Source organism: Equus quagga, chromosome 4 (genome assembly GCF_021613505.1).
Source record: "Equus quagga isolate Etosha38 chromosome 4, UCLA_HA_Equagga_1.0, whole genome shotgun sequence".
NCBI classification, from domain to species: Eukaryota; Metazoa; Chordata; class Mammalia; order Perissodactyla; family Equidae; genus Equus; species Equus quagga.
In genome coordinates, this window is record NC_060270.1 from 133,061,485 (window position 1) to 133,088,358 (window position 26,874).

The 26,874-nt window shown below is 36.4% G+C and overlaps 1 protein-coding gene across 2 annotated transcripts in view; it reads right to left on the reverse strand.

The window, feature by feature from the left end:
• Positions 1-4,223: 4,223 nt before the first annotated feature.
• SF3B1 (splicing factor 3b subunit 1) overlaps positions 4,224-26,874 on the reverse strand; it is a 35,691-nt gene continuing 13,040 nt past the window's right edge. Inside the window, exons 3-25 of one of the 2 annotated variants that reach the window (XM_046659620.1) lie at positions 26,564-26,668; positions 26,052-26,166; positions 24,158-24,237; positions 22,865-23,035; positions 18,479-18,716; positions 17,324-17,536; positions 16,944-17,065; positions 15,205-15,402; positions 15,010-15,111; positions 14,307-14,486; positions 13,464-13,550; positions 13,061-13,331; positions 12,624-12,769; positions 12,371-12,517; positions 12,091-12,216; positions 11,163-11,384; positions 10,695-10,877; positions 10,498-10,609; positions 8,897-9,017; positions 8,459-8,590; positions 7,036-7,308; positions 4,996-5,212; positions 4,224-4,711 (exon numbers count right to left, since the gene is read on the reverse strand). In XM_046659620.1, the coding sequence (XP_046515576.1) occupies positions 4,553-4,711; positions 4,996-5,212; positions 7,036-7,308; positions 8,459-8,590; positions 8,897-9,017; positions 10,498-10,609; positions 10,695-10,877; positions 11,163-11,384; positions 12,091-12,216; positions 12,371-12,517; positions 12,624-12,769; positions 13,061-13,331; positions 13,464-13,550; positions 14,307-14,486; positions 15,010-15,111; positions 15,205-15,402; positions 16,944-17,065; positions 17,324-17,536; positions 18,479-18,716; positions 22,865-23,035; positions 24,158-24,237; positions 26,052-26,166; positions 26,564-26,668 (3,720 nt within the window). In that variant the 3' untranslated portion in view covers positions 4,224-4,552. Of the gene's footprint in view, positions 4,712-4,995; positions 5,213-7,035; positions 7,309-8,458; positions 8,591-8,896; positions 9,018-10,497; positions 10,610-10,694; positions 10,878-11,162; positions 11,385-12,090; positions 12,217-12,370; positions 12,518-12,623; positions 12,770-13,060; positions 13,332-13,463; positions 13,551-14,306; positions 14,487-15,009; positions 15,112-15,204; positions 15,403-16,943; positions 17,066-17,323; positions 17,537-18,478; positions 18,717-22,864; positions 23,036-24,157; positions 24,238-24,540; positions 26,001-26,051; positions 26,167-26,563; positions 26,669-26,874 lie in introns of those variants that run through there. The other variant, XM_046659621.1, reaches the window with a different exon arrangement.

Sequence of the window (26,874 nt, forward strand, 5' to 3'; positions counted from 1 at the left end):
TTAGGGTTTTAACCTTTGAATTTTGGGAGACACATTCAGTCTACAGCACAGCCTTATTGGAAAAACCAATTGATTTAATACAACAATTTCTCCTCTTGTCCCATTTTGATTTCACCCAGGTTTCAGCAAAGTACCATCCTGGGAGTGTTCTGATCACCTCTTGGCCATCTATGTCGATAGGCCCAGTTGCTTCCACACCTAAATAAGCACTTCTGTCCCTTTTATTACCATATCATTACCACAATGGGAATGGAGTGGTGCCCTAAACTACTGCTTCTCAAACTGTAATGTACGCATAAATCACCTATGATCTTATTAAAATGCAGATCCTCATTCAGTAGGTCTGGGTTGGAGTCTAACGTGTTTCTAAAAAGCCCCCAGTGAGACCACTGCTGCTCATCTCCAGACCACACTTTGAGCAGCAACCACCTAAACACTTGGTACATGAACTGTTTCTTCCTTGGTGATCATGTTGATGCTAAGTGATTTTCTTTCCGAACGTGTAAATTATATTCTGCTTTGGTGATCAAAACCATGCAGATCATTCAGTTGCATATTACATCTTTTAAATATTACATACTATAGACACCAGTTGTTCTTTACCAGGGTTTTCAATTGTTTTGAATTTTTTGTACGTCTGATTTTCCTCCTCTAGGTCTGTTTCTAATGTAGCAATAAAACTGCTTTTCTGTTTTGAGACTCTGGCATGCCACGGACAAACTTTGCATGCCTACATCCCCCACCCCATTGTCTTCCTTTCAGACTCGGAGAAAGATGTTTCTCTTCCCATTGAAGAAAATCCCTCCCTCTAGGGACTGACTTCTGTTTCCATCTCATCAGCAGCTCATTCAAGTAGCTCCCTGCTTTCTTTCGCTCATCAGCCTCCTCTATTTCATCTAGCCCCAAATTTCTCTACAGTAATACTGATAGAGAACTGTCTCATTACAGTATTTAAAAACGTATATACAGCAAACGTACAAAAAATTTAATTGTTGAATTTAGAGGGAGAATATACAGGTGTTCATTGTACTAGTCTTCCAACTTTTCTCAATATTTGAAAAACTTTACAAAGTTCAGGGGGAGTTAGACATAGGAACAATTAACAATTGATCCTATTTGCAAGTTTCTTCCTAGCACAAAGATATTCCAGGATAACACTTCAGACTAAATCCCCTCTAGAGCCTCTCACTCACTTGCTAAAAATCTCCTTCCAAAAAAATTTAGTATTAGGCCATAAAAAACAAAGTCTATTTGTCCCACGTAACATTCAAGTATGTCCTTTTATATTCTTTTTAGATTACAAAATAGACTATTAAGAATAAATTTTTTAAAGTTTTTCTAGCATGAATGCTAGAAATGTCACTGACCTATACTCTAAACTTACTCCCTCCTGCCTATAAATCTTGACTACCTTGCGAATCTAAATTCTCTGTCAAGTTGCCTTAAATTCTATGGCTTCCTATCCATGTTTTTTTAAAAGTGTCTCTGTGCCCTGCCTGCCTTCCTCCTCCAATCATACCATACACCCCAGCCCTCACAGGTGACAACCAGGCCCCTGAACAACTGCATTCCAAAAGGAGCATCAAGCCACCAGTGCTCCCGCCCCTGCGCTGTGCACCTGGCTCCAACTGTGCTGCAAGAGGCTCTGAGGACCAGAGAGCATCGACATCTTACATGTTTTAGCTTGCTTTCCCCAGGACTGATGCAGAGCTTTACCCAACGTAGGTATTCAAGTATTTGTGAAATAGTACTTCAAGTTACTTCCTAGGCAACTGCTGCCTAAAATGATACGCTTTATACATCATGCTTTAATTTTATTAGACATATAAGAGTCCTGCTCAAACAGTCTGAGTGGTTTTCAACCTAGGAAGATTCTACCCTTCAAGGGACGTGAGACACTATTGGAGATATTTCTGGTTCTCACAACCAGGATGGGGGTGCTACTGGCAGCTAGTGGACAGAGGTCAGGGAAGCTACTCAACATCTTACAACGCCCAGGGCAATGCCATTGCAATGAAGATGTATCTGGCTCAAAATGTCAGTAATGACCACTGAAAAGCCCTGTGACGGCTGTGGTTAACCTTATGGGATTTAAGCAGCATTAGAAACCAAAGAACCAAACAAGTGAAACTCTAGCTACAACTGTCTTTTTCAGTTTCTTATTTAATAAAAAAAAAAAAAGTCCTTAGGTTTTTCAACATTAAGTTCTCGTTTGGAAAACAACCCCAAGAGCTCAATATTAAAATGGCACAACCACAACAAAGTGTAGTCCAATAACAGAGTCAACTAAGATTAAAAACTGGGCTAAGACTTTAGATATATAAGTTTATTCATCTGGTGGTACTTGATGCTCACAGGGCACCGTACAACAAATTTAAAAAATACAATACGAAAAAATTGAACAGCCAAAGAGATCAATTCCATTAGAGGGCCCACAGAAAAACCAACAAAAGCCCACAGAAAAACCCACCCACTGTCCCTTTAAGAACATTAATTTCTTCCTGCTTAGTTTGGCTTTAAGAAACACTAAAAGAAAATGAGAAAGAAAAAGTCCTTGAAAGATAGGTAAAACTTCACATAGCGTCTTTCACGTGAGTATATCACAAAATGCTTCCCTTATTCAATAAGCATATAAAACAATCCAAACATCTTTGAGCCTCTATTTGGTCCCAACTTTTAAGGTTGTAGCCTTCAGTATGTCTGTCACATCTCTCTCCTCAGATTATTTGAATCAGTAAAAAGTCACGTAAGCTGCAGATGTCTCCTTCACTCTTTGCCACTTTTCATAAATAGCAAGGGCCCAAGAACACTGAAGTCACGCAAGTATCTGAAGTGAAAATATAACTAAATTTTCCCAAGACTGGTTTGGGATCAAATTTTGACTTTGAAATCTAATTATATCCTTCAGTTTTCATGATTAGTTATTGCTGAAGGTCATTTGATATCAACTATAGAGAACAGCAACATTTAAAGTTGCATGGGGGCTACTGTTACAAAAACTTCTAATAGAAACATGATTTTGGAAATTTTTTAGTACACATTGACATGTTGTCACAGTTATGTCACATAAGGGACAATAAGGAGTTAGAAATTCTGCCTGGAGAATCAGTTAATGCTCAATATCAATTTTGTAGAAGTCAATTACAAGCTGTTTCTCATGTAAGCCTCCAAACGGGGAGCCCCAAGCGTTACCAGTTCAAAGAACCAACCTCCGAGTCCCAGTATAACATTTTCCTTACAGAGGCAGAGCCATCCCAGGCTTACGCTGCTGCAGAATCCCATTTCCCGTCAGAGTTCACAGAAGTACCAACATAGGGAGACAAAACAAAATAGCTAGTAGTAAAAGGACTAAAACTAAGAAATTCGTGGCCAGAAAATTAGGAACAGCTGCAAATAAAAGTTACCAAAAATATCTAAGTACTGCCTTAATACTTGGTTCCTCTAGAATTAAGTGGTATTTTGGTTTATGCTTAACACCTCAACTTATTACCTAATTACGAAACGTACAACTACGCAAACGCGGACATTTTAGCTGCTGCCATTGTGTACTATCACAGCACATAAGCACTATGTAACTAGATGGATCTCCCCTTTACCATCATACTGCATTTCTTAAGGGCAAGGGGCAAGTCAAAAGCACCTTTGAATCCCCTATTCTAAGCACAGTGGCTGGTATACAGTGGGTGCTTAACAGGTATTTACTAAATACATTGTTGAGTAGTGGCCTATGACACGGAAAAGAACCCAAAGATTGTCTTATTCTATTAGCATTACTTAGGTGGCCTCACTCCCAATAGGCAGAAGGCAGTTTTGAAATCAAGATACTTTCCCCACTTTCTAAGCACAGACTCGTTAAGAGCTGGTGACTTGAATCACTTCCCTTAAACGTGTTCATAAAGCATTTTGAGAAATCAAGAGATGAAAGGCGCTATGTAAGTGCAAAATAATATTCAAGACAGTTCAGCACAGGTGCTATATTTCCTAGGGTGATGGAATGGTTGTGCTAGTCTGAGGTGAACACTCCCACAGCTACTCTTCTCATTGTCATTATCAACAGAACAATGGAATTTTGACAAAGATGCCATCACTTTATATAATCTGTATTCTAACTACTTTCTATAAGCCAAGTGACAGAAAATGAAATTAAGCCACTTATTCTACACAAACCAATACTTTATCAAAGTTCCGCATTTTACAAGTCATGTTCAAAAAACACACACAAGTTAGCATTTTGTACACAAATGTTTATTTCTCAATTAAACATTCCCTTTAAACACAAGGAATGAATTCTAAATATTCATAAAGATGAATTAAAAATGAAATCCCTCCAGAATAGTGTGTGTAATCACTGTGTTCTTGGTCACTACTGGCATTTACTGTTTAACATCAAAAACAAAGACAGGTTATTTAAAAATCATGCTACTGAATTTCTAGCTCTTCCTCTATGACCAGTACTACACTGATCCGCAATGTTTAAAAGTTTACATCACCAAATTGAAGCAAGTTTAAGGTGTGAAACAGCTGTGCATTGAACACAAAATAAACAATAAAATTATAAGATATAGTCAAGTTCGTAACGAATATAGGTGTTCTTATCATCATTGTAGATTCTTGGGTAATGTGCTATGAGAGCATCCTGTGAACCAATGTAGATGGAGTTGTAAATTTTCCAGTACACATCTCTGACTTTCCGGGCTGGGTGAAACAAACCCTAAAATAATTAAGAGGTTATATTATTTCAGTTTCAAAAACATACATAACCTTAACACAACTAACAAACAAACCATAAAGATATGATTCCAAACATTTCCCTTTAAGAGAAAACAACCCTGACAATTGCTTAAAACTGCAGTAGGCAAAGACAAAATCTAAGCCCCCTCTCCCTACAACTGTTTTCCCATATGGCACAATACAGCTACTATGATTAGGAATAGGGATTTAATTTATCCAAATTACTTTTTTCATTGAGTAATCTTTTGAAAATCTTTAACCTACCTGTAAACAGTACTGCAACATTCTACATGGTCCAATAGCAACTCTCAGGCCCTCCAGAGCTCCCATAACTGCCTGTATTACATGGGGAGATGTCTCAAACACATTGGGCCATACGTAGTTCAACAAGTGATTCAGCGAATCTTCACAACCAAATCCATAAACCCCAAGTGACATGTGTTGCACCACCGCACTAGCCGTCTGTCTGTGTACAAGGTCCCTGTAACGGAGGGTGGATGCTTCGTTAAGATACAGTCTTAGTTTAATAGGAAATATTTGCCTGTTCATTAGAAACTAAGTTAGAAATTCAATGCATGGAACAGATGCAGAGTCATCCTCACACCTCATGTATCTGATATAAAATGCCTTTAGAATGACTAGGATTCTACTTGAGAATTTTTGCTTTGATGACTCAAACCTCACCTTGGCTCAAAAATAAGCTGTATTTTCTAATTAACCTTTGAAAGGAATATGAGCAAGAGAGCCCTATGCAGTACTTTTAGTATGCTACTAAAAAGGGGATACATGACTCTTACATATCAATAATTAACAATATTTCATTTTAAACTCTACAAATTTTAAATCTTTGAAAGTAATTTGACACTAGTATACAACAGATAACTAAATTAAAATTAAATCCCTTCCCTTGTAAATTTTGTTTCATTGAAGAACTCAATTTGGGGAAAAAGAGAAGAACCATCAATAATTTTTTCAAACCTACAGAGATAAGAACTCTAACATCTCCCATGTTAACTGAATTTATGTTTCTTACAAATCACTGAGTTATTCATTTCACAATTACTCAAATGAGTATGAATATAAGATAATGGGTTTGTGATGGGTATAAAAATGATTTTATGCTCTTTGCCCTCAAAGGTAGTAAGAGTACCTTAAAGGTGTAAGAAAAAAAAAAAATACTTGAACTTACTGGTATCTTCATTCCTTATTTACCATAATAATGTTTAATCTATTGGGCATCATAGTGAAGCAGTATATTCTTCATTAGTAAATTTCCCAAATAAAGTACTGTTTCTTTTCATTTGGTAATTTTTGACAGAGTTACTCCCTCAGCTTACTGGTACACAGAACCTAAGCTTCAACTGCAGGTCACATACATCAATGACTGCACTATGATGCTGAGGCACATCTCAGTGAGGAATACGGAGCGAGTATGAGTATGATTTACTCGTACTGTACTGGGCCCCAGGTGATAGGCTTTTACAAAGCACAATTCTTACTCTGTTTCCGTATCTTGCACATATACCTTGTGATAACTTGCTGAGTCCTGTTAAGTCTCCCTTTTGAAAGGTCATTAATGAGTAATTTTAATCTGTAGATAAAAGTAACTGAATGGGGTCTAACTTGAGTATCTTTCCTGAAATCTTCCTGATATGTTTGATAAAGACATCTTCCTGATAGCTTTCCTGAAAAATAAAGAGCCAACGAAACAGTCCTTTCCCTTACTACTCGGACTCGAACTTTCTCTTACACATTCTTCAGTTACTTTTGTGTTTACTGCTATATGTCAGTCTAGATGGTTAAAGACATCAGGAAGCTGACTGTCAAATAACTCAAGCAGTACTGTATCGGCTGCCACCATCTGAAAAACAGGGCCTGCAATGGCATCGTGTGGCTCTGGCAGGCTAAGTTCAATAGTTCAAAAGCCTAACAGATATTTTTGCTTCACCTGAATGACAAAAATGTAGAAAGATCAGGACTCTTTGCTACAGCAAGAAGCTCATGCTCATCATTTCCTCTAGTTATATTTGACTTTAATTTTTAAAACAAAAGCCGATCGATTACTGTTTTTTGAAATGAATTTAGCCTAAAAGAGGGGGCACTTGGAAGAGAAAATTTAGGGAACTACTATATCATACATATGAAGATAACAATAGTCATATTTACAGTTTTATAAAAAGCCAGGCAGTATTCCCCTTCTTTACCTGAGTCACAAGAAATTGGTCATACAATAATTATTTCAGTAAGTTCTAAAAGAAAGGAAGAACTGTAACTACTTTCTTACATTTAGTGCAAGTCACTTACCTATCCATTAAAGCATCTTCAAGTAAGGGTGTTACAGCATAAATGTAGTCCTTTCCCATTTCACCAATATATTCAAACAAAAAGGAAAGTGATTTCAACACTCCATTTTGGACATTCAGTTCAGGAACTCTGTATTCATTCATTAAGGCAGGTAGTACTGTGAAGGGTGAACATGTTTCGGCGACAATAGCTATTGCTACAGTGGTACAAACTCTGTTCTGCCTTTCCTGAACTTTGAGGTTGTTTAGAAGTGTAGCCAATACATCGTGAGGGCTGAAAAAAACAAATGCGTCAGCAAACAGATTACAAGTCAAAATTTCTTTGGAAGAAAAAGAAAAAATGCAAAGGAATGAAACTTTATGGTAAGCAATCACTGGGAACTTAGTAACTTTACAATAAAATACAATACTTTCAAGTCACCAGCCATTATTGTCTCTACTTAAGAACTTTAAATTAAAACACCCATTTTAAAGAAAAAAATTCAAATGGATTCATTTTCAAATGTAATTTTCAGTCTTTAGCAAACTTCCTGAAATATAAAGAAATTGAATGTTTAGACCGAGTAACTCTTTGAGTGGTCAACACATTGCCACTAGAGCCAGGCAACCTTACAGTAGCACCCAAACTGTGGTCTCCAGGCTACAACACACAAATCTATTTTCCTCTTCTTATCTTTCCTTCCATACACCTTTACTGTATCTATGCTCCTTCTTTAAGCATTTATTTTATCACAAACTGAGAGGGACACAGGACCTAAAAAAGTTAGCACAACAGTTAACTGTGGCCAATTTCTTGACTACATCACCACTAAAATAAAGATCACTGCTACCAAAAAGGGGAGGAGGGAACTAATTAATCTGACTTTTATGTTTTATTGCTTAAAAACATTTCCTTTGTTATTAAGCCACACGTACATGTGTAATACCTCATTTTCTACAACGACTGTTTCTTCTAGTGTGGTTCTGATGGAGTGGAAGCAAATAACCACAGATTATCTAATAAAATAGCTATAATTCAGTTGTCTGTTGATTAATTTTAGAAAAATATTTTAAAAACACATAAGGCATTAGCATGAGGCTTAAATTATGCTGTTTTAAGAACTCGCCTTAATGTTTTAAGAAATTTTCAAAAAAGGACCAACAAAACTTTGAAATTATTCTGAAAACTGTAGCTTCTCTCTCTCTGTTACTATCTGGTGTGATTAAATAAAATTTTACAACTTCCCATCTATTTTAATTCAATTGAAAATTAAAAAGAGAATTTCAAAAGCTGAAGGTCAGTGGTTAAACGAAGTGTTTTCTCAGCTGCATTATTCACACCATGCCTTAAAAGAGATTTCTACAGAAATAGAACCATTTTTCAACACCAGAAAGGGCTGATTATAAAGCAAAAAAAAAATACACATATGGAAGTAAATACTCACCCGATGGCCTTTGCAATATAACCAAAAGTGTTGACTGTGGCTCTACGAATAGCTTTTTTGTGAGCCTTTAAGAGCTCTAAAAGCTCAAAGCAAATCCTCATCCATTCTCTTGCAGAGACATATTCAGCTCCCCTAATTTAAAGAAAAAAAGTTAATTTTTTTGTGACAGAAGTTTTAAAAGGTAAATTTGCAAATTCAGTTCTCAAAACATGATCCAACTCATTTTGAGCATTAAGTAAAAATACTATTACCTCTTCAGAAAGGATGATTTAGTCTTAAAATTATATTGCCACCTCCCCCATTACCACCCAAATAGAAATTTCACGGAAAATACTAATACTGGATAGCCTGACCATATATAATTAGGTTAGCAACATTAAGCAAATTTGCAATGTGAAAACCAAAACTGCTTATAAAAATGTTAGGTAATCTGCTTACCTGTCAGCAATACGTCCAACAAGATCAATACAATTCTCTTGTACTTTTTCATGCCTGTTCTTTAAGATGGGAGTGAGTCTAGGCAGCAGATCCTTAATTGGGGGCGTCATCTTATGCATACCTATTTAATAGAAGTCAACACACTATCAACATTTAAACTGCAAACTTTGTTCATTTTACCTTTTATTTAGTAATGTAATATACATGACTAGGCATAAATATAAACTTACAGCTGCCTATGGAAAAAAAAAAGCCCCAGATTCTGACCAGACTCAGAATTGCTTTTAACGTTTTATTAACAACTTCTGATTATGCACAGAAATGAAAAAAATTAGCGAAGTGATTTAAAGAATGATGGATACTCAACAACAAAAAAAGTTTTATTTGGTTCTGAAATGTATTTGTACACTGATATTTAAAATATGGGGACAGCTTATGTTCCGGCCATACACAACAATATATGCCAGAGGTAGACATGTAAATTAAAGCAAAATTTTCCAGAAAGGGCCCCCTTACCCTTTAACTGCAAAACAAACAGATCTCCAGTCTCCCTGCAATGCAGGGCATACTTGGATGGTATTTACACCTATGAAGAGAGAAAAAAGGAGGCAGCTGGCAGGGGCTCTTGCTCTAACTAGAACTGCTTGCTCTGATTCTCTCTCCATTCTTTTTCCCATGTTTCCCTGGACCAACAATATGGTTTATAACTCCCTGCAAACCAGAGCCCCACAAGTGGCCACGTAACTGATTTCCAGCAAGTAGCTATCTTCAAGTGTAGAGGACAGGGCTGAACTGGGGATTATACATAAATGCAAAGGTTCAAAGGTCTCCTATACTGCATAAAAACCCCTTGCTAAAATGAGAAAAACACTGGCTATCACAGCCAGCTACGTAACCTGCTAGGTTGTTGTGCCCTCTCTAAACTCCGCAGAAGTTACTTTTGCAACAGTCACGCTCAATCAGAATAAAGGATTAAACACAAGAGACTATTTGTTCACTTCATCATAAAGCCCTTTAAGAATAAAATCTTAGCTCTCCATACCTAAAAGCATTTGAAATATACATGTTTTACTTTGAGTTAGAAAACTGAATGGACAGTTTTAAGGAACTGAATAGAAATAAAGATAAGATAATCTTGAGCAATTTACTTTTTTCTCCCTGGTTATGTTCCTGGAACTTGATTATCAAGCACAAAAACCTGCCATAATCATTTACTAGTTCAAGGTTGAGTAAATATCTACTCTTTTGTCCTGAAACTTATGAGCGGTCTTCCCCCTATCTACACAGAATATGTTTCAGGTGAGAAGCTAACTTTTGTTAGGGTCCTCTATTCTATGACTTCAAAGATTTTTCAGTTGTGACTATTCCCACCTCTCTTGCAGGTCCTAAATTTGCCCTCTTTTCTCTTAAAGTAAAATATAAGTGGAATATAAGGGAGACTTTTGTGACATCCCCTGACTTAACTAAAATTTTCAAGTGCTTAAAACAAAGCATCAGAAATCACTACTCAACTCCTAAATTATGATTCTGTATTTTACCTTCAAAAACCAAAGAAAGTTAAAAGACAAAACAAATTCTTACATGACCAGCAAACTCCATACCTATTACGTTTACAATGGCCTTCAGTGCTCCAAGAATGCTGCCCAACACTTCAGGGTACTCTTCACCCAAATACTCATACAAAACAACACCCAAGTGCCCCATCAATTTTTCCTGTAATAAAACAAGTAATGTTAAAATGTTACTATTCACATTAAACCATCTGGCAAAGAAATAAGAATCTGATACAAAAGTTTACCTCTTGACAAGTCTTCATGACAACAGCAGTTCGAGAGATCAAGTCAGCTGCCTGCTGCCTAACTTTGGCTGATTTGTTATTTAATCGCCACAAAACTGTACCACAGATCTGAGGCAAGTAAGGTTTGACTCGTTTGCCAAGAGCATTGACCACTGTGCCAAAGCCGTTCAACATTACTGAGTCCTAAAAAAGAAAAACTAAGTTAAATTAAGAAACTACATTCAGTGGAAACTAGAATTCAGTTTGTGACTAAAGCTGAAATATGTTTAGTTTTTTAAACAAAACCGTATCTAAAAATTTGAGGTAGGAGAATATTTCCTCAAAGCCAAGTGAGTAAGAACATGAGCATTTAAAAAATTCTTTCAAATTAAATTGCTTTTTAGTGACAATATTTGCTTAAAAAAGTAATATGCTTTTTTACAGACATGAAAGTCAGTGGTAACTTGCCATAAGAATTAGTATCATTACCTCTGTAGTCTGTTCTTGAAAAGCATAAAGAATACCATCAATCAGTTGTTCTTCAAGTTTATGATCAATATCTGCTGCTCCCAAGTTGCCCATAATTTTCTCAATTGTCTCCATCACCATCTTTCTGTACTGTTCAGCTTCATCTTTCAAATCATCCACAATCCTGGATATAATTTCTGCTGCACCTACTTTGTTTGCCAACTCCACAGTAGTATCAACTAACTAAAGAGAGGAGGAAAAAGTATTTATTGCTCTCTCAAGAAAATAAAGAGATATTACAAAAACTGAATATTCAAAAGTACTATCCAGCTAGTAAGTAAGATGAGAAGGATTAACTCCAATTTTAAAAACCTTAAGAAAAAAGTGACTAAAAAGTTTGTTGTTTTTGTTTTTTTTTTTTTTTGGTGAAGAAGATTGGCCCTGAGCTAACATCCTTTGCCTGAGGAAGACTGTCACTGAGCTAACATCTGTGCCAGTCTTCCTCTATTTTGTATGTGGGATGCCTCCACAGCATGGCTTGAGCAGTGTGTAGGTCTGTGCCTGGGATCCAAACCTGCAAACCCTGGACTGCCAAAGCAGAGCACAGGAACTTAACCACTACACCACCAGGCCGGCTCTGAAAAAGATTTTACTGTGAGTCTAAATCAAGGTGATTAAAATCAAGATAAGACTGTACACCTGTTTCACATAGCCAGACCAAGTGTTTCATTTACTAGACAAAGACTCAACTCATAACTGGGTGTTTATCGTAGAATGCAAAGTCAAAATGGAAGTTAATTTGCTGACTAAAATCCATCTCCATTTTACAATCAAGCACATACAAACTGTGAGGTAATCAGGGCAAAAAATTATGTGTAACATGCATTCAAATAGACTAGAGAATCAGCTGAAAGAACTTCTGAAAATACTTTTTACAATAAAAGCTCACCTGTCGGTAGTTTCTTCTATCCAAAGCCATTCTATGTTGCCAGAAATGTTTAAAAAAAGGAGGAAGGATCTCTGTTTTAATGTAGTTTGCTTCTACACCATCTGTTCCACAACACTGCTTTACCACCTAAAAGATTAAGAAATTATATTAGTAAACACAGTCCAGATTTAATATACAATAGTTTCGTTTTTTAAAAAATGCTTTAAAATTCTCTTTGAACCATGAAACACACCCAATTTAGATGAACAAATCTGGAGCAACAACAATTTGAAACAATTACCTTCAGCACAATTTTCTTCATTTCTTCATCAGGAGACTGGAATTCTCGAATAAGGATTAACATCACTTCTCTAGTATAGTAGTTAGCATATTCTGCATCCATGAGAGGAATAAGATACCCAATAGCCTTTAAGAAAGCAGCCAAACCCTATTTCAAAATAAAATATGCATATCCTTAGTATATTACATTTAGGGCACCTCAACATCAGTGAGTAGACATCAAAAGAAAAATAAAATCTAATTGGTGGATCTACCTTTCCTCTGTGTTGGCGGATACCCTTCCATAGAGGTTTTAACACAGAATCAAAAGATTCGATACCATAAGGAGTTGCTGCTTCAGCCAAGGCAGCAATGGCCAAAGCACTAATGGTCCGAACTTTCTGCTGCTCATCCACAAGACCTATAAAACCAAACACAGGTTTTTTAACTAAGCAACGTTACCTAACTGCCACAACATCATTCAAATTCTAGCAATATATCTAACCATTTAGTCAAATTGCAGAATCTGTGCACATTAGACAAAATTCAACAAAAGCCCATATGAACCACAGCCTATTAGCAGATGTTACAAATCCCATCGTAAACTATACGGTGTTTATGTAGTTAAAGCCTTTCCATTTCTCTAAATCAGCAGCCAAAATTTCAAAACACCTATCTTACGAAAGATAGACAAAGTTATATTAGAACTTACCGTGTTCAATGATTTCAACTAAACTTCTGAGATGTGGCAAGATGGCACAGCCCATAAGAATAGCTATCTGCTGTACAATCTTAATACCAGTGTGTCTTGCTTGCCAGGACTTCTTGCTTTTGCACACAGCTTTTAAGAAAGGCAATAATGAAGGAATGCCCAGGGCAGAGGCTACAACAGCAAAAGCTCTAGCTGTTGTGTTACGGACATATTCGTCCATGTTATCTATATCAGGTCTCATGGTGGAGATCATAGTAGCCAGACCAGCAGCCTGAAAGGCCAACGAAAAAGGACACGGTCATGAGCTGATAACATTAACCCTCAACCACTTCCTTCTATAACCAAATAATCCCATCAACAGATATAAAATTTTCTTCTCTAGAAATACAATTAACGTAAATACCTTTGCCAAATTAGAAATAATCTCTCGGCCTTCCACTCTAGCATAGTAATCTTCATCAATCAACAACGGTTCAATGACGACAAGGATCTGAAAAAGAGAAGGAGCTATGTTTTCACACAATTACTGACGCCATACTCATGTAACAGAATTAAATACATATAGGGAATATTCTTATCATAGCATATCATTTATGTAATTTAAAAACACAAGTATACAAAACCATTTTACTAGGAAATTTATAACTACAGGACTTTGTTAAGAGACAAATTAAGAATTTTAATTATGCAATTTTAAACTCCACATAAAGATGAAAATTTGGGAGAACTGTTAACCACATAAACTAACAAATATTCAGTATTTTAAAAAAGATAACTTACACATCTATCCGCATGTTACAAGTGTAAGTCGTAATTACCACAAGCAAAAAAATGGTTCTTAACACTAAATGGACTAAATGGTATGCTATAGAAACATTTTCTCATCCTAATCTAGTATCAATAAAAGCAAAGGAAAAATATGAATAATACAAACCCATTATGGTAAAGACAGCAAAAAGTCACATCTATGTACACTTCTGTTTGTCTATGTGTGATGCATGCTTGTGCAAAGAAAAAGGTCTGGGAGAACTTGTAAATTTAACATGGGTTAACTCTGAGTGTTTTGCACAAGGGGGTGAAACTTCCCTTTTTATTTTGAATGTATAGCATCGGCTATTACTTTTTTAGAATTTTTAAATTTCACAAATACACAAAATAAGCTATTAAAAAAAACCCCATGAATTCCTTTTATATTAAAACAAACCAAACCATGAGAAACTCTACTTGAGGACAACAACAAACCAACCTTGTGCACATACGGTCGAACTAAGTCATCAAGTTTGTATAATATTCTATCAATAACTTTCACAAGTAAATGACGCTCTTGATCCTCAAGTGTAGGAGACATCAGTAGAGGAAGAATCTGATTAAACAAAGGACCAGCTCCAAATTCACGAGCTTTATCAGTAATCTGACGCAATGCAGCCTGGGGGGAAAAAAAAGAGTAAAAGGTGTGTTTCTTTATAATTGAGCATTTTGAATGAACAAATTACTCCATGATTTTCTGTTACTCAATATTTTAGTGTAAACTTCACAGACAGTAGTAGCACGAGTTCGCTCCCATCAAAATTACTCTGAAGTGTGAACTCCTATGACAGAAGTTCAATATTTTCAGTTAATTCCAAAAGAGTAATTTAGTAGAACAGGAGTCACAGGGACGTGACATAAAACACCCTCTTAACTTCCCCTACAGGATCGCCCATCTTCAAGCCACGTATGATGCTAATATACTTCCTCGCATGATTCCACTAATTGTCTTAGAGCCTTCAGCATGTTTTCATTTTTAAACATCCTTATGAGCATAATATTCTTTGATTAAAAAGCCAAATCCTTCATACTGCACATCTTTCTTTCCCTCATTCTATGCCCTTGGTAAAGGTGAAGAGGTTAATTATAAATTTCTAAACAGAATTACAAAGAACATGATGATTTAATTAACTGGTATTTACCTTTCTCATTGGAGGTGTTCCATTCTTAATTTTTAAAAGCAACTTCATTATTTTTCTCTCTTTTTGCTCTTCTGGACTAAGTGTTGATTCATCAACATCAACCTAATAGTAAAAAGAAAAAAATTTAAAGATAGCTTGAGACATTACGATTTGTAACTCCTAAATAAAAAATATTTTATTTCTATTATCACTTACCAAAAGTTTATCAAAGTACTGAATATCATCAGGCTTCAAAAATGGAAGATTTCCAGATGGCTGGTCATTAACACTTTTCATAGTTCTATCTTCAGTTTGCATATGGAAACCAGTCATACCACCCAAAGGTGTTGGAGTTGCTGTCAGCTTTCGAGCTGGAGTTCGAATAGGAACATAACCAGCTGGAGGGGGAAGTACCTAATACAATTAAAAGACAGTTTAGGATTTTCTTGACTTTATAAGGTAAGGAATAACATAATGAATAATATTTGCACTTAAAATATTTTAGTTTACTAGCTAGGAAGCTTTTTGCTTGGAGACAAGAATTAACATCAAGCCTATTTTTCTATGTTAATTGTAAGACTAAAATATGTATGACAAATACTCATAGTCCTCAACTGCTAACTAAAATTTGAAGTATACTATGAGTGCAGAGAAATGAGGAGATACATGAAGCAGGCTAATAAAATTCTGATCATTTTCAACTATCAATTTACATAAACACGTTGGGGAGCCAACACATATTAATGGAAATAAGCTCACAAAATGCACATAAGAGGTTATATTTTAATAACAAAATGAAAAATCATTCACGTAAATTTCTGAACTATAGAAGTAAATCTTAATATTGAAGTCACTCTATAGAAATGAGTTAAGTGCATAAAAACTAAAACCAAAATATTTACAAAAGCCCTGTAAAATAGACATCATTTGATTAAAGCAAAAAAATCATTAAAGATTCACTAAGGAGGATATTTCCTTCCTATTTATATTAAGGAAATCAATGACTGCAATTGAGACACACTCAGGCAGTCAACAGTCATGCACTGCATAACAACATTTCCGTCACTGACGGAACACATATACAACAGTAGCCCCCGAAGAGGAGTACTAGATGTGTAGTATGCTATACCATCTAGGTTTGTGTAAGTATACTCAATGATGTGCACGATGAAGAAACTGCCTAATGATGCATTTCTGAGAATGAATCCCTATCATTAAGCGACGAGTAATTATGGTAGGTTGCAGAGTGTCTATACCCACAGCATCGTGTGGACGCTACAAGAAGTTATAAACAGACATTCAAGCATACTTGAAATAAATACTCTAATACAAACCTAATGGGGGAAAAATACAAACTATTAAAAAATAATAGGAATTGGCAGAAAAGGCTCTGTAAAGGCCATCAGATGACTCAGGTTCTAGGCCTGGTTAGGACACCAGCTATATGACCACAGACTACCTTTAGACCAGCAAATGGTCCCTGAGTCCCAGTTATCTAGAAAATTTTATAGTTCAAAAGAAAACTCTTCAAGCTTCTATGGTAAAGAGAGAATATTCTTTTGTGCTCATTGGCAGTCCATGAACTTAAATACACAAAACTTTGTGAGGTACCAAGTAAAATAACTCAGATCTAACGTGAGCTTAACCCTGGGAGTGCTGATAAACTGAAGCAGCAAGCTACTCCATACCCCGAAGGCAGCAGTTCTCAAAATATGGTCCTAGAAGTCCTTGAGATTTCTCACCTTCTAAAAGTAATAAAAGCTTCAAGTCATTCCTTTCTTTTCATCTCTATTACTTTTTGGAACTGAAATATACTTGGAAACAGCTAAAAGAATGGAATGGTAGCAGTAAACTTGGGCAAGGCAAACGTAAACTTGACCAATTAATTTTTCAAAGAATATTTAAAATAAAATTCACACCCCAAACACTACCACATTCATATTGACTGTTATTACCTTATACCCTTCTGGGAACATAGCATCTAATTCTTCATCAGAAAGTGGGCGATTTCTCTCATCAATTTCTCTCTCCCACCGCCAAGCCTGAAGCTGTTCAGGAGTCATACTCATAATGTGGCCTACCAAAAAAGGAAATTTCTGTAACAATCTATAATGCAAGACTTTATCCTTACTGAAGTGCTTGGGATATAAGACAGTTAAGATCAACTTTAATATTTAACTGCTTTTATATCATAAACTTGAACCAAGATTTCTTTTTATATCCTGTCATTCTTGCTAAAAATAGGCATTAACAGAGCACAGAAAACCACAAAAAAAAAAATTCAAAATATTTCTAGGAAAAAAATATTATTTTCAAGGAGAGAGTTTCTTTCTACCTGGAGTAGGGGTAGCCATGTTCATGGCTGGTGTGCCAATTGGTGTTTTTCCAGGGGTCAGAACAGGAGTGCTTCCACCCATCTGACTAGCTGGTGTTTCATCCCAACGTGATTTTCTTTTACTGGCTCCAGGAGTTGGTGTTTCACCAATTGAATCTCCACCTCGATCTGTTCGAGGAGTCTCAGCCCATCCACTTCCATGTCCAGGAGTATCTTTAAAGAAAAAGAGCGCATAAGTGTAAAATTTTAATGATCAGCAAAAAATTACTGTTTACTCTCAAACAGCTAACATACTCAAACTGATCAAGTTCAAAAACGGGAGATTTCTAAAATGGAGATCCATTAAAAGTTTCGGTGTTTCATTTCATATTTATCCTCCTTCACTATTTTCTGTTTGTTTTCCACTGATTACAAAAACAATACACAGTAGCCACTGAGGAAAAGGACAATAGAACAAAGCACTTTTATCGCAACCCGAGATAGCCACTTTCTGTGTCCTGAGCCGCTTCTCATTTGCCCATAGAGATGGGATTACTCTACACACACAATTCTACACTTCTTCCTTCATCCATTACAAATTCAACACTCTCCCATGTCATTAAAAATTCTTTATGAAATTTTAATATAGGAAATGTACTATTAAATCTTAACTTGCCAAAGCCAATCTCATAAACGGTAATGAAATACAGCTTCCGACAGTTTACACAAAAAACAAGACACTGAGACAAGTTTATACATAAAGTAGAACAGAGGTTCCCAGGGACTAGGAGGAGGAGGGAATGGGGAGTTATTGTTTAATGGGTACAGAGCTTCTGTTTGGGATGATGAAAAAGTTCTAGAAATGAATAGTGGTGATGGTTAAACAATACTGTGAATGTACTTAATGGCAATGCATTGTACACTTAAAATGGTGCAAAGGGTAAATTTTATGTGTATTTTACCACAATAAAAAACAAAAGGTTATGGTCTACAAACTTGACTTTCTCCTAATGTTCTTCCTAAAATAAATCTTAAACATGTTCACAAAGTGAAAAGAAATAGGCATATGATCTACCCGTCCACCCAGAACAAGAGGGCAAGCTATCGGCCTACAAACATACCACTCTTCAAATCAAGGTTTCACCCAAACACACACTCAGACTCCACAAGAAGTACCTCTTTCTGTTTTGGGGGTCTCATCCCATCTGTTTTTACGAGCACTGGAAGTTGCGCCTCCATGGCCTGGCGTCGCGTGGCCTGGTGTATCACCTCGTCCAGGAGTAGCAGCTCCCGCTGGTGTGTGACTAGGTGTAGGATCCCATATTTTTGAGCCTGGGGTTGCTCCAGGAGTCTCACTTCCCTTTGCACGACCTGGTGTCTCATCCCATCTTAAGGAAGGGGTATGTCCGGGTGTCTTAACAAAGCAAAAAACAAAATTATTTCAAACACCTACACACTCACATAAAAATAACTAGAAAATTTCTGTTAAATTCTAAAAAAATAAATGTTTCAGTTCTAGTCTCTATGAATTAGAGTAGATTATCCTTCTGCTTAAAAGATACCTACTTTCTATCAAATATGTTTATGGCTAAGAACAATTCATAAAGTCTTAATTTGAAGCAGTGAAAAATCTCTAGATACAAAAAAACTCCTAAATACAAAACAATGTATTTTGGGTATGAAGCTTGGATATGTCACTAATGGCTCCATAACTTTGGGAAAAATCACTACGGCTTCTCTCTGTAATCTGTAATCAAAGAATTTCAGCTTTAATTATATCAATGTTTAATTGTACCAACACAGGGACGTATACTGATGAGTCCTCACTAAGAAATAACTATTTTTGTGTTTTCGTTGAGTGTCTTTAATTAACATAGGTATGTTCTGGATGATCTGGGTAAATTATTTTATAACTAGATACTGCCACATGATTTCAATCCTTGATATTTTACATTTACAATCATATGTGTGATACTATTACTCTAACTGATGCTGGAAAAATTAGTGAAAAAAGATTAAAAGTGGATTTAAGTAATCAAAGGTTCCATTGCAGTTCAAATAGAGACAAGCAGAACATGATGTAGGGCATCAGACAGCACATGACAGCAAAAGAACCCGCACAGTGTCATATCAAAGTAGCAGGAGATTTAGTGTAAGCAAAACAAAATTTGAATTTAAATAATAGCTCATAGAGGTATGCTTAAACCTATACTCATTAGTATAGATTTTGTAATATACTTTTATGTATTTGTTTTAAAGTTGGATGCTCTATCCAACACAAGAGTTTTATCTAACTTTATGCTTGCAAATGTGCATAAATACCAGAACAAATTTATGACGTGGTATTTTTTTTCTTTAAAAATGTTGAGAAATTCTCAATTAGGTGGGTAAAGCACATAAATTGTTCAAAATCTCATTTCTGGCAACTGCCCCTCCTATTCAATCAGGTTAGGAATAAATTCTTCCTATTATCCATTATAATTCCCACAGTCATGATTAGGATAGAGTTGTGTTAAATGAACAGAACAAAAGAAAACATGGTTTGAATCTCTAGTTTTTATAAGACAGACATCTATCTTGCGTCTAATTATCACGAGCATACAGTTAAACAAATACCAGCAGGACAAGTTTCTCTTTCCAAGTTTTTTTTTTTGAGGAAGATTAGCCCTGAGCTCACTGCTGCCAATCCTGCTCTTTTTGCTGAGGAAGACTGGCCCTGAGCTAACATCCATGCCCATCTTCCTCTACTTTATATGTGGGATGCCTACCACAGCACGGCTTTTGCCAACTGGTGCCATGTCCACAGCCGGGATCCGAACGGGTGAACTCCGAGTCACCAAAGTGGAACATTCGCACTTAACCACTGCACCACCGGGCCGGCCCCCCAAGTTTTTAAAACTAGTGCTGAATGTTAACCACAGAATTGAAGTTAATAATAATTCATAGTCTGCAGAACCAAATCTTCTCACAAGTAGGCAAGCAAATGGGAAGTCCTCAGGAACTATCTTAAACTAAATTATTGGGAAATTATGTATTAAAGTTTAGTATTTCCCAATTCTGGATTTGGGAAAATACTGCCATGGTCTGACAGATTGTTCCTGATTTGTAAATAAATCTGCAGTAGTCAAGCCATGCTAGAGTCAATAGTGGGAACAGTACAGAGGTCATGAAAAGTGGCTAGATTCTGAAGGTATTTAAAGGTGGGGCCAACTATGGATAGGATAGGGGGTAAGAGAACCAGGAAAGGAATACAGAACGGCCCTGAAATGACTCCTAAGGGTTTGGTTTGAGCCGACAGACAGGGGTGTAGGGTGGAGAGGGGTGAATGAGTAGAGAAAATCAGTAATTTTATTTTAGAAATGTTGACTCTGAAACACTTACTAAACATCCAAGTAAACATGTCAGGTCCAAGGAACACAGAATTAGGGGGCAGATTTGTAAATTTGGGAGTTGTCTTACAGAGATAGTATGCAAAGACAGGAATGAGATCCTACAGAGTGAGTTTAGATAGAAAAGAGGTCCAAGGACTGAGCCCTAGAAGACCACAAAGTCAAGCAAGCTGAGGAATATCCAGCAAACACGACTGAGGAACAGCAGCCAGTGAGGGATATTAAGAGAATCAAGAGAGGGGCCGGCCAGGTGGCGCAGTGGTTAAGCGTGCACGTTCTACTTCTCAGCAGCCCGGGATTCACCGGTTCAGATCCCAGCTGCGGACATGGCACCCCTAGGCAAAAGCCATGCTGTGGTAGGCGTCCCGTGTATAAAGCAGAGGAAGATGGGCACGGATGTTAGCTTGGGGCCAGTCTTCCTCAGCAAAAAGAGGAGGATTGGCAGTAGTTAGCTCAGGGCTAATCTTCCTCAAAAAAAAAGAGAATCAAGAGAGACTGAAGCTAAGAAAGAAAAGAGTATCAAGGAATGTCAAATGCTACTGATACGCTGGGTAATACGAGGACTGAGACTTGATCTTTGGATTTAGCAACAAGCAGGTCGAGTAATCTTGACAAGAGATGTTTTGGTGGAGTAGTGCAAGCAAAAGACTAGGTAAGCCAAGAGAGCAAGTACAGACAACTGATTCAAAGCATGAGTTTTTGTGGCAAAAGGAGACAGAAATGGGATGGTAGCTGAAAGGGGATGCGAAAGTCAAAGGACGGTTTCCTGCAGTTTTTTGTTTGTTTTTCTTTAAAGATGAAAATGGGGGACCAGCCTCCTGGCCTAGTGGTAAAGTTCAGTGTGCTCTGTTTCAGCAGCCTGGGTTCAGTTTCCAGGCGCTGTGGACCTACACCACTCGTTGGCGGCCATGCCGTGGCAGTGACCTACATACAAAATAGAGGAAGACTGGCAAAGACGTTAGCTCAGGGCCAATCTTCCTCAGTAAAAAAAAAAAAAAAAAAGAAAGAAAAAGAAAAGAAAAGAAAACGGGTAAAATGTTTTTACAGATGGTAATAACCTAGAGTACAGAGGAAAAACTGATGCTACATGAGTGCCCTTGACTAGTAAGAGGGCATGGGAAACAGCACAGAAGCGGAAGGGTTAGCTTTAGATGGTCAACCTGCACCAACCGTTCATATTTTAACAGAATGGAAAGCAGAGTAGATGAGAACAGACAGAGGCACACTGGTAAATTTCATAGAGGAAACATGCGTAAGTTTTTTTTATTTTTTCTATTTGGGGGAAAAACAGGAATCAAAGTCACCAACTAAAAAGGAAGCAGGTAGGGACGTATTACAGGTTTGACATAACATAAAGAAGTTCTCCGAGGGGAGGGAAGAGTTACTGCTTAAGGATTACAGAGTTTCCTTAAGGCGAAAGTTTTGGAAATAATTAGTGGTGATGGTCGTCCAACACTGTGAGTGTAATTAATGCCACTGAATTGTACACTCAGTGATGGTTAAAATGGTAAATTTTATGTTATACGTAATTTACCAAAATAAAAAATCCAAAAAACCCAAAGAAATTCTCAAAAACAGTAAACTGTCCAAGGAAATGCAGGAGCATTGCCCATTTGACACCTGTGGTCACAGGCTTAAATTATCCATCTAGAAAATGAGGAAGACCACTCACTATACTGTCCTCGACCTCCACAACGTGATATACTTACACATCTATCTTTATTATTCCAAAAGAAACATTCTTTCACTCCATGTTATGGACTGAACTGCCTCTCCCTCAAAGCCGTATGCTGAAGCCCTAACTCCCATGGTGCCTATTTGGAGACTGGGCCTTTCAGTGAAGTCAAGAGGTCATAGGGTAGGGCCCTTATCTCATAGGATTGATGTCCTTATAAGAAGAGAGGAGACACCAGAGCTCCCTTGCTCTCTCCACGCAAGCACAGAGAAAAGACCAAGTGAGGACACAGCAAGAAGGCGGCCATCTGCAAGGCAGAAAGGGACCTCTCACCAGACACCAACCCTGTTGTCACCCTGCTCTTGGACTTTAAGCCTCCAGAACTGTGAGAAAATAAATGTCTGTTTAAGCTGCGCAGTTTCTGGTATTTTGTTATGTCAATGAGAACAAACACACTTCATGAGATTAAAAATAGTATAATAAAAAATAAGAAATTACCTCTGCTTGATCCCAACTTGATAGCTTTTTGGGAGTGGCACCAGGAGTCTGATCAGCTGTTTGATCCCAACGCCGTTTTCGTTTTGAGGGAGGCTGGGACGCTGCTCCTCCATTGACGACTTTTAGTTCCCCAGCTTTAGCTTTTTCTGCTAGTTGCTGCCTAATTTCTCTCTGAAAAACATTTGAATAAGCAGTGAACATCTTTAAAACATTTTCAATATCTTTTTATATCATTAGTACAGTCATTTCTGGTTCATGTCATTTTGTTCTTCACTCATTCTCCTTTCTATGCTACTGGTAGTCCCATTCCTTATTTTCCCTCTCTTTTTCGTATTTTCAGGGGGTTTTTTGGTGTGTGTATGAGAGGAAGATTGGCCATGAGCTAACATCCATGCCAATCTTTCCTCTATTTTGTACATGGGTTGCTGACAAAGCATGGCTTGATGAGCAATGTAGGTCTGCACCCAGAATTGGAACCTGCGAACTTGGGTTGCCAAAGTGGACTGTGCTGAACTTTCACTACTAAGCCACAGGCAGGCCCCTATATTTTCAGTTTTATACAATGTCTTTCTGCACAACAGATGAGCAAGTACTGAATTTATAACATAGACCACCCTACTTTATACAGTTGGTGAAGTAAAATCTTCAGTCAACGGTAGAGAATCAAAATACTTTCAATGAAAAATAGTTCTATTTAAAACTCATACAGCAATTAAGACAAGGGAGCAAGATAGAAAAGTGGTAAAAAGTGACCGTAACTATGTAAGTAACGTAGTCATAACAAACACACTTAATTTACGCCATGATTTTAAAGCAGGGATCCATTACCCCATTTAATCCATACAACAGACAAATCTATTATATATACACAATAAAGTTTGGAGGCCATTAAAACAAAATGGAGCAATCTGTAGGCCAACAGGAATTGTTCAGAATTCTCCACCCATATCCAAACTGAATCTTAGGGTAGAATTACAGGTTTTTCAAGGAATGATTTAACTATGACTTTTCCCTTACACACTGGTTTCAGACACACACCACTATACATCCACTATAAGATAAGTATGTATATACATGTGGCTAAGGGACGAGGGACTAGAAAAGGATATAGAAATATGAAAAGTTTAATTTGGGAGGGGACAGAATTTTGAGTAAGGTTCTTTCTCAACTCAATTTTTATTAATACTATCAAAGTATTACTTCTACAGCAAATAAAAAGGAAATAAAGTCTCTCAATCTCTACTTTCTTTACATTCTTTCACAAACATCAAAATATTAAGCAGGTTCACATACCTCTTCTTTAGTCAAATGCTGTTCTCGCATCACATCCATGTAAGTCCTAGCATTCATTTTAGGATCAGGGGTCTTCCCTCCTGCAGAAAAGAACAGCAACAGGACAAGAGTACAATAAATAAAAGATAATTAGGTTCAAGTGATTTATCTGCCCTGCTCTAATATTACGTTATTCCATAATCATTTAATTTATTTTTTGATGGAAAACTTTAATAATTATACATCTTACTTTTTATTGAGTTTGCTGATCAATTTAACCTGTTTGAACACAAACATCTACAGCAGTTTAAAACAAATATTTTAATGCATATAAAAACAAAATGACAGCACAGTTTAGTCTTCAGAAGTGATGGGTTCCTGGGTTGCTAATCCGGAATACGTACACTTTCGTGCCTTTGTCTCCATCAGCAGTTCTGACTTCAAGCAGCAGAATAGAAGCCTAGAAAATTATCTCTTTACCATTAGTAACACTTTGGAAAGATATTTATATTCAAAACATTACCTGTTGCAAGCTGTTAAAATCCTGACTACAAATAACTATGACTAGGTAAGTTCTTCATACAATGTTTTAAAACAGTTATAGTTCAGAAAATCTGATTTTTAAAAATATACCTATAATCTTATTCTGATGCCATGTTACTAAAAAGGGCTTCATGCTTTTTACGTTTCGTTGACCCAGAAACATATTTTTACTTTCTTAGAAAGTATAAATTACAACTGGAAATATATTACTTGAAATATATTACTTCTACCAGTTATTATGATGCACACAGAAGAAAAGTGGTGTACAAAGAGATGTGTTAGTCTCTTGGTTAAAGTTTCAGTATTTGCTTTTCAAACTTCAAAATATCTTAAAGAAGCCCAAACAGTATATAACACGATTCACAGAGGCACACTAGTTTTAGAAATGTGATAATTAGCTATACAAAGTAGTATAGCATCATAATTTAGGAAAAAATAATAAAATTCTAAGACATTTCCTATGCTGAAGATCATGCCCAATTGGTAGTGTCATTCTTTCTGACACTAGCTCTGATAAGACTTCCTTTGGAATACTTTTTCACCATAATCTAGAGAGGATGTGTTGAACTGCACCCTTAAGAATGCAGACAGGACTGGCATATAGCAGTACTGCTGTAGGAAAGAAATTAAGGACAGTTAGTATGGGCCTGTGAATTCTGACATACATGTTTAAATCAATTACAATTATGCAAGTAAAAAAAAGAATATCCCTACTAATTCATGCAGGCTGAAAGTCTAACTTGTAAACCTGCAGCAGAATCTAATTTTAAGAAACAGGCACCTAATTTTGATTTTGAAACTCACTCACCTGAGGAAAGCTTCCATCAGGCTCACTATGCCCCTAAAATTAGCAAAACAGACTCCAACTATTAAAAATATCAAAGTCTTTGTATACATACTTTTGTCTTAACTTTATGCTTAAAGCAAAGTAGGTGCGTTTACTAAACTATATTTAGAGCAATATGGGGGGAGCTCTAATGTGAGAAACAGTTTCTCAAAAGTAACAATCCTAAAAATCTAGGATTTGGAATGGAAACTTTCAATAATTTGAAAGCATTTTGAGCAGAAAAACACATTTGTTCAAAGTATAGAAAGCGTACCCAAAACAAAAGTAAAAGAAAAACCTTTAAACCCTTTGCGTTTCTATGGCATTGGCTCATTATTTTCTTGTCCTTCTACCTGGAAAGAAAACTTGCATTATAAAGATGAAGAATATGGCATCTGTGACTTCAACCAAATCTATACAAATCTATAAGGGGGATTTTAAAAAAGAAAAGCAAATTCAGAAGCATGCCAAAAAAAATCAAAGGGCTAAAGACAACTTAATACAAATAAATTTCTGAATACTTATAGAAAAGTGGGAAACAATTACCATCTGCAAAAGGATCAAGACGCTCTGGGGAAATTATCATGGTCCGTCTGTGCTTTTTGTATTCATCTTCACGGTCTGCAATCTTTGGAGGTCGGTGCTCGGCAAATGGATCATACTGCGAAAAGATATGTCTCACTTAATACTCACTTTATTAAATAACCAGAGTATGATAAACAAAAACCAGAACATTATAAAACATGTAAAAATGTTTAATAAATGCCTACCTACTGATAAAAAAATATGCTGTATCATTTTATGGATAAATGTTAATATGAAAAGATAAGGCATGTGGAAATGAGACAATATGCATGTCCACATTTCCACAGTTTAAGTATTTATGAAATGATTACCTTTATAAAATAAACTATTATTTCTAATTCTCCCAAATCAACTCTCCTCAAAACATTCTAATAACTTGATTCCTAAAATATGAGAACTTCCATGGGAATTGAGACATTCAGTTTTCTTTCACTGAATAAACTCTGGCTTTAATAAAAAAAGAAAAAAGTCACCTGTTCTGTTGACTGTGGTATATCATTGAGCAATGCCACAGGGGCATGATATCCCGGCTTCTTCTGACCAAGCAAACTTGTAGATGATGAGTAGTCATCGTCATCCTGCAATGAAATGCCCCCAAAAAGCCACAAACAAAACATCAGAACTTAAAAATTAGAAAGAATAAAGATTCTACATGAAATCAAAAGACTTACTGACAGTGTGACTGATGTCTAAATCCTTGTTCGTAAAACTTATAAATACTTGGGTTTTCTTCTCAACTCAAAAAGCTATTAAAGAAATTAAATTTAGTTCTCTTTATTCTTTT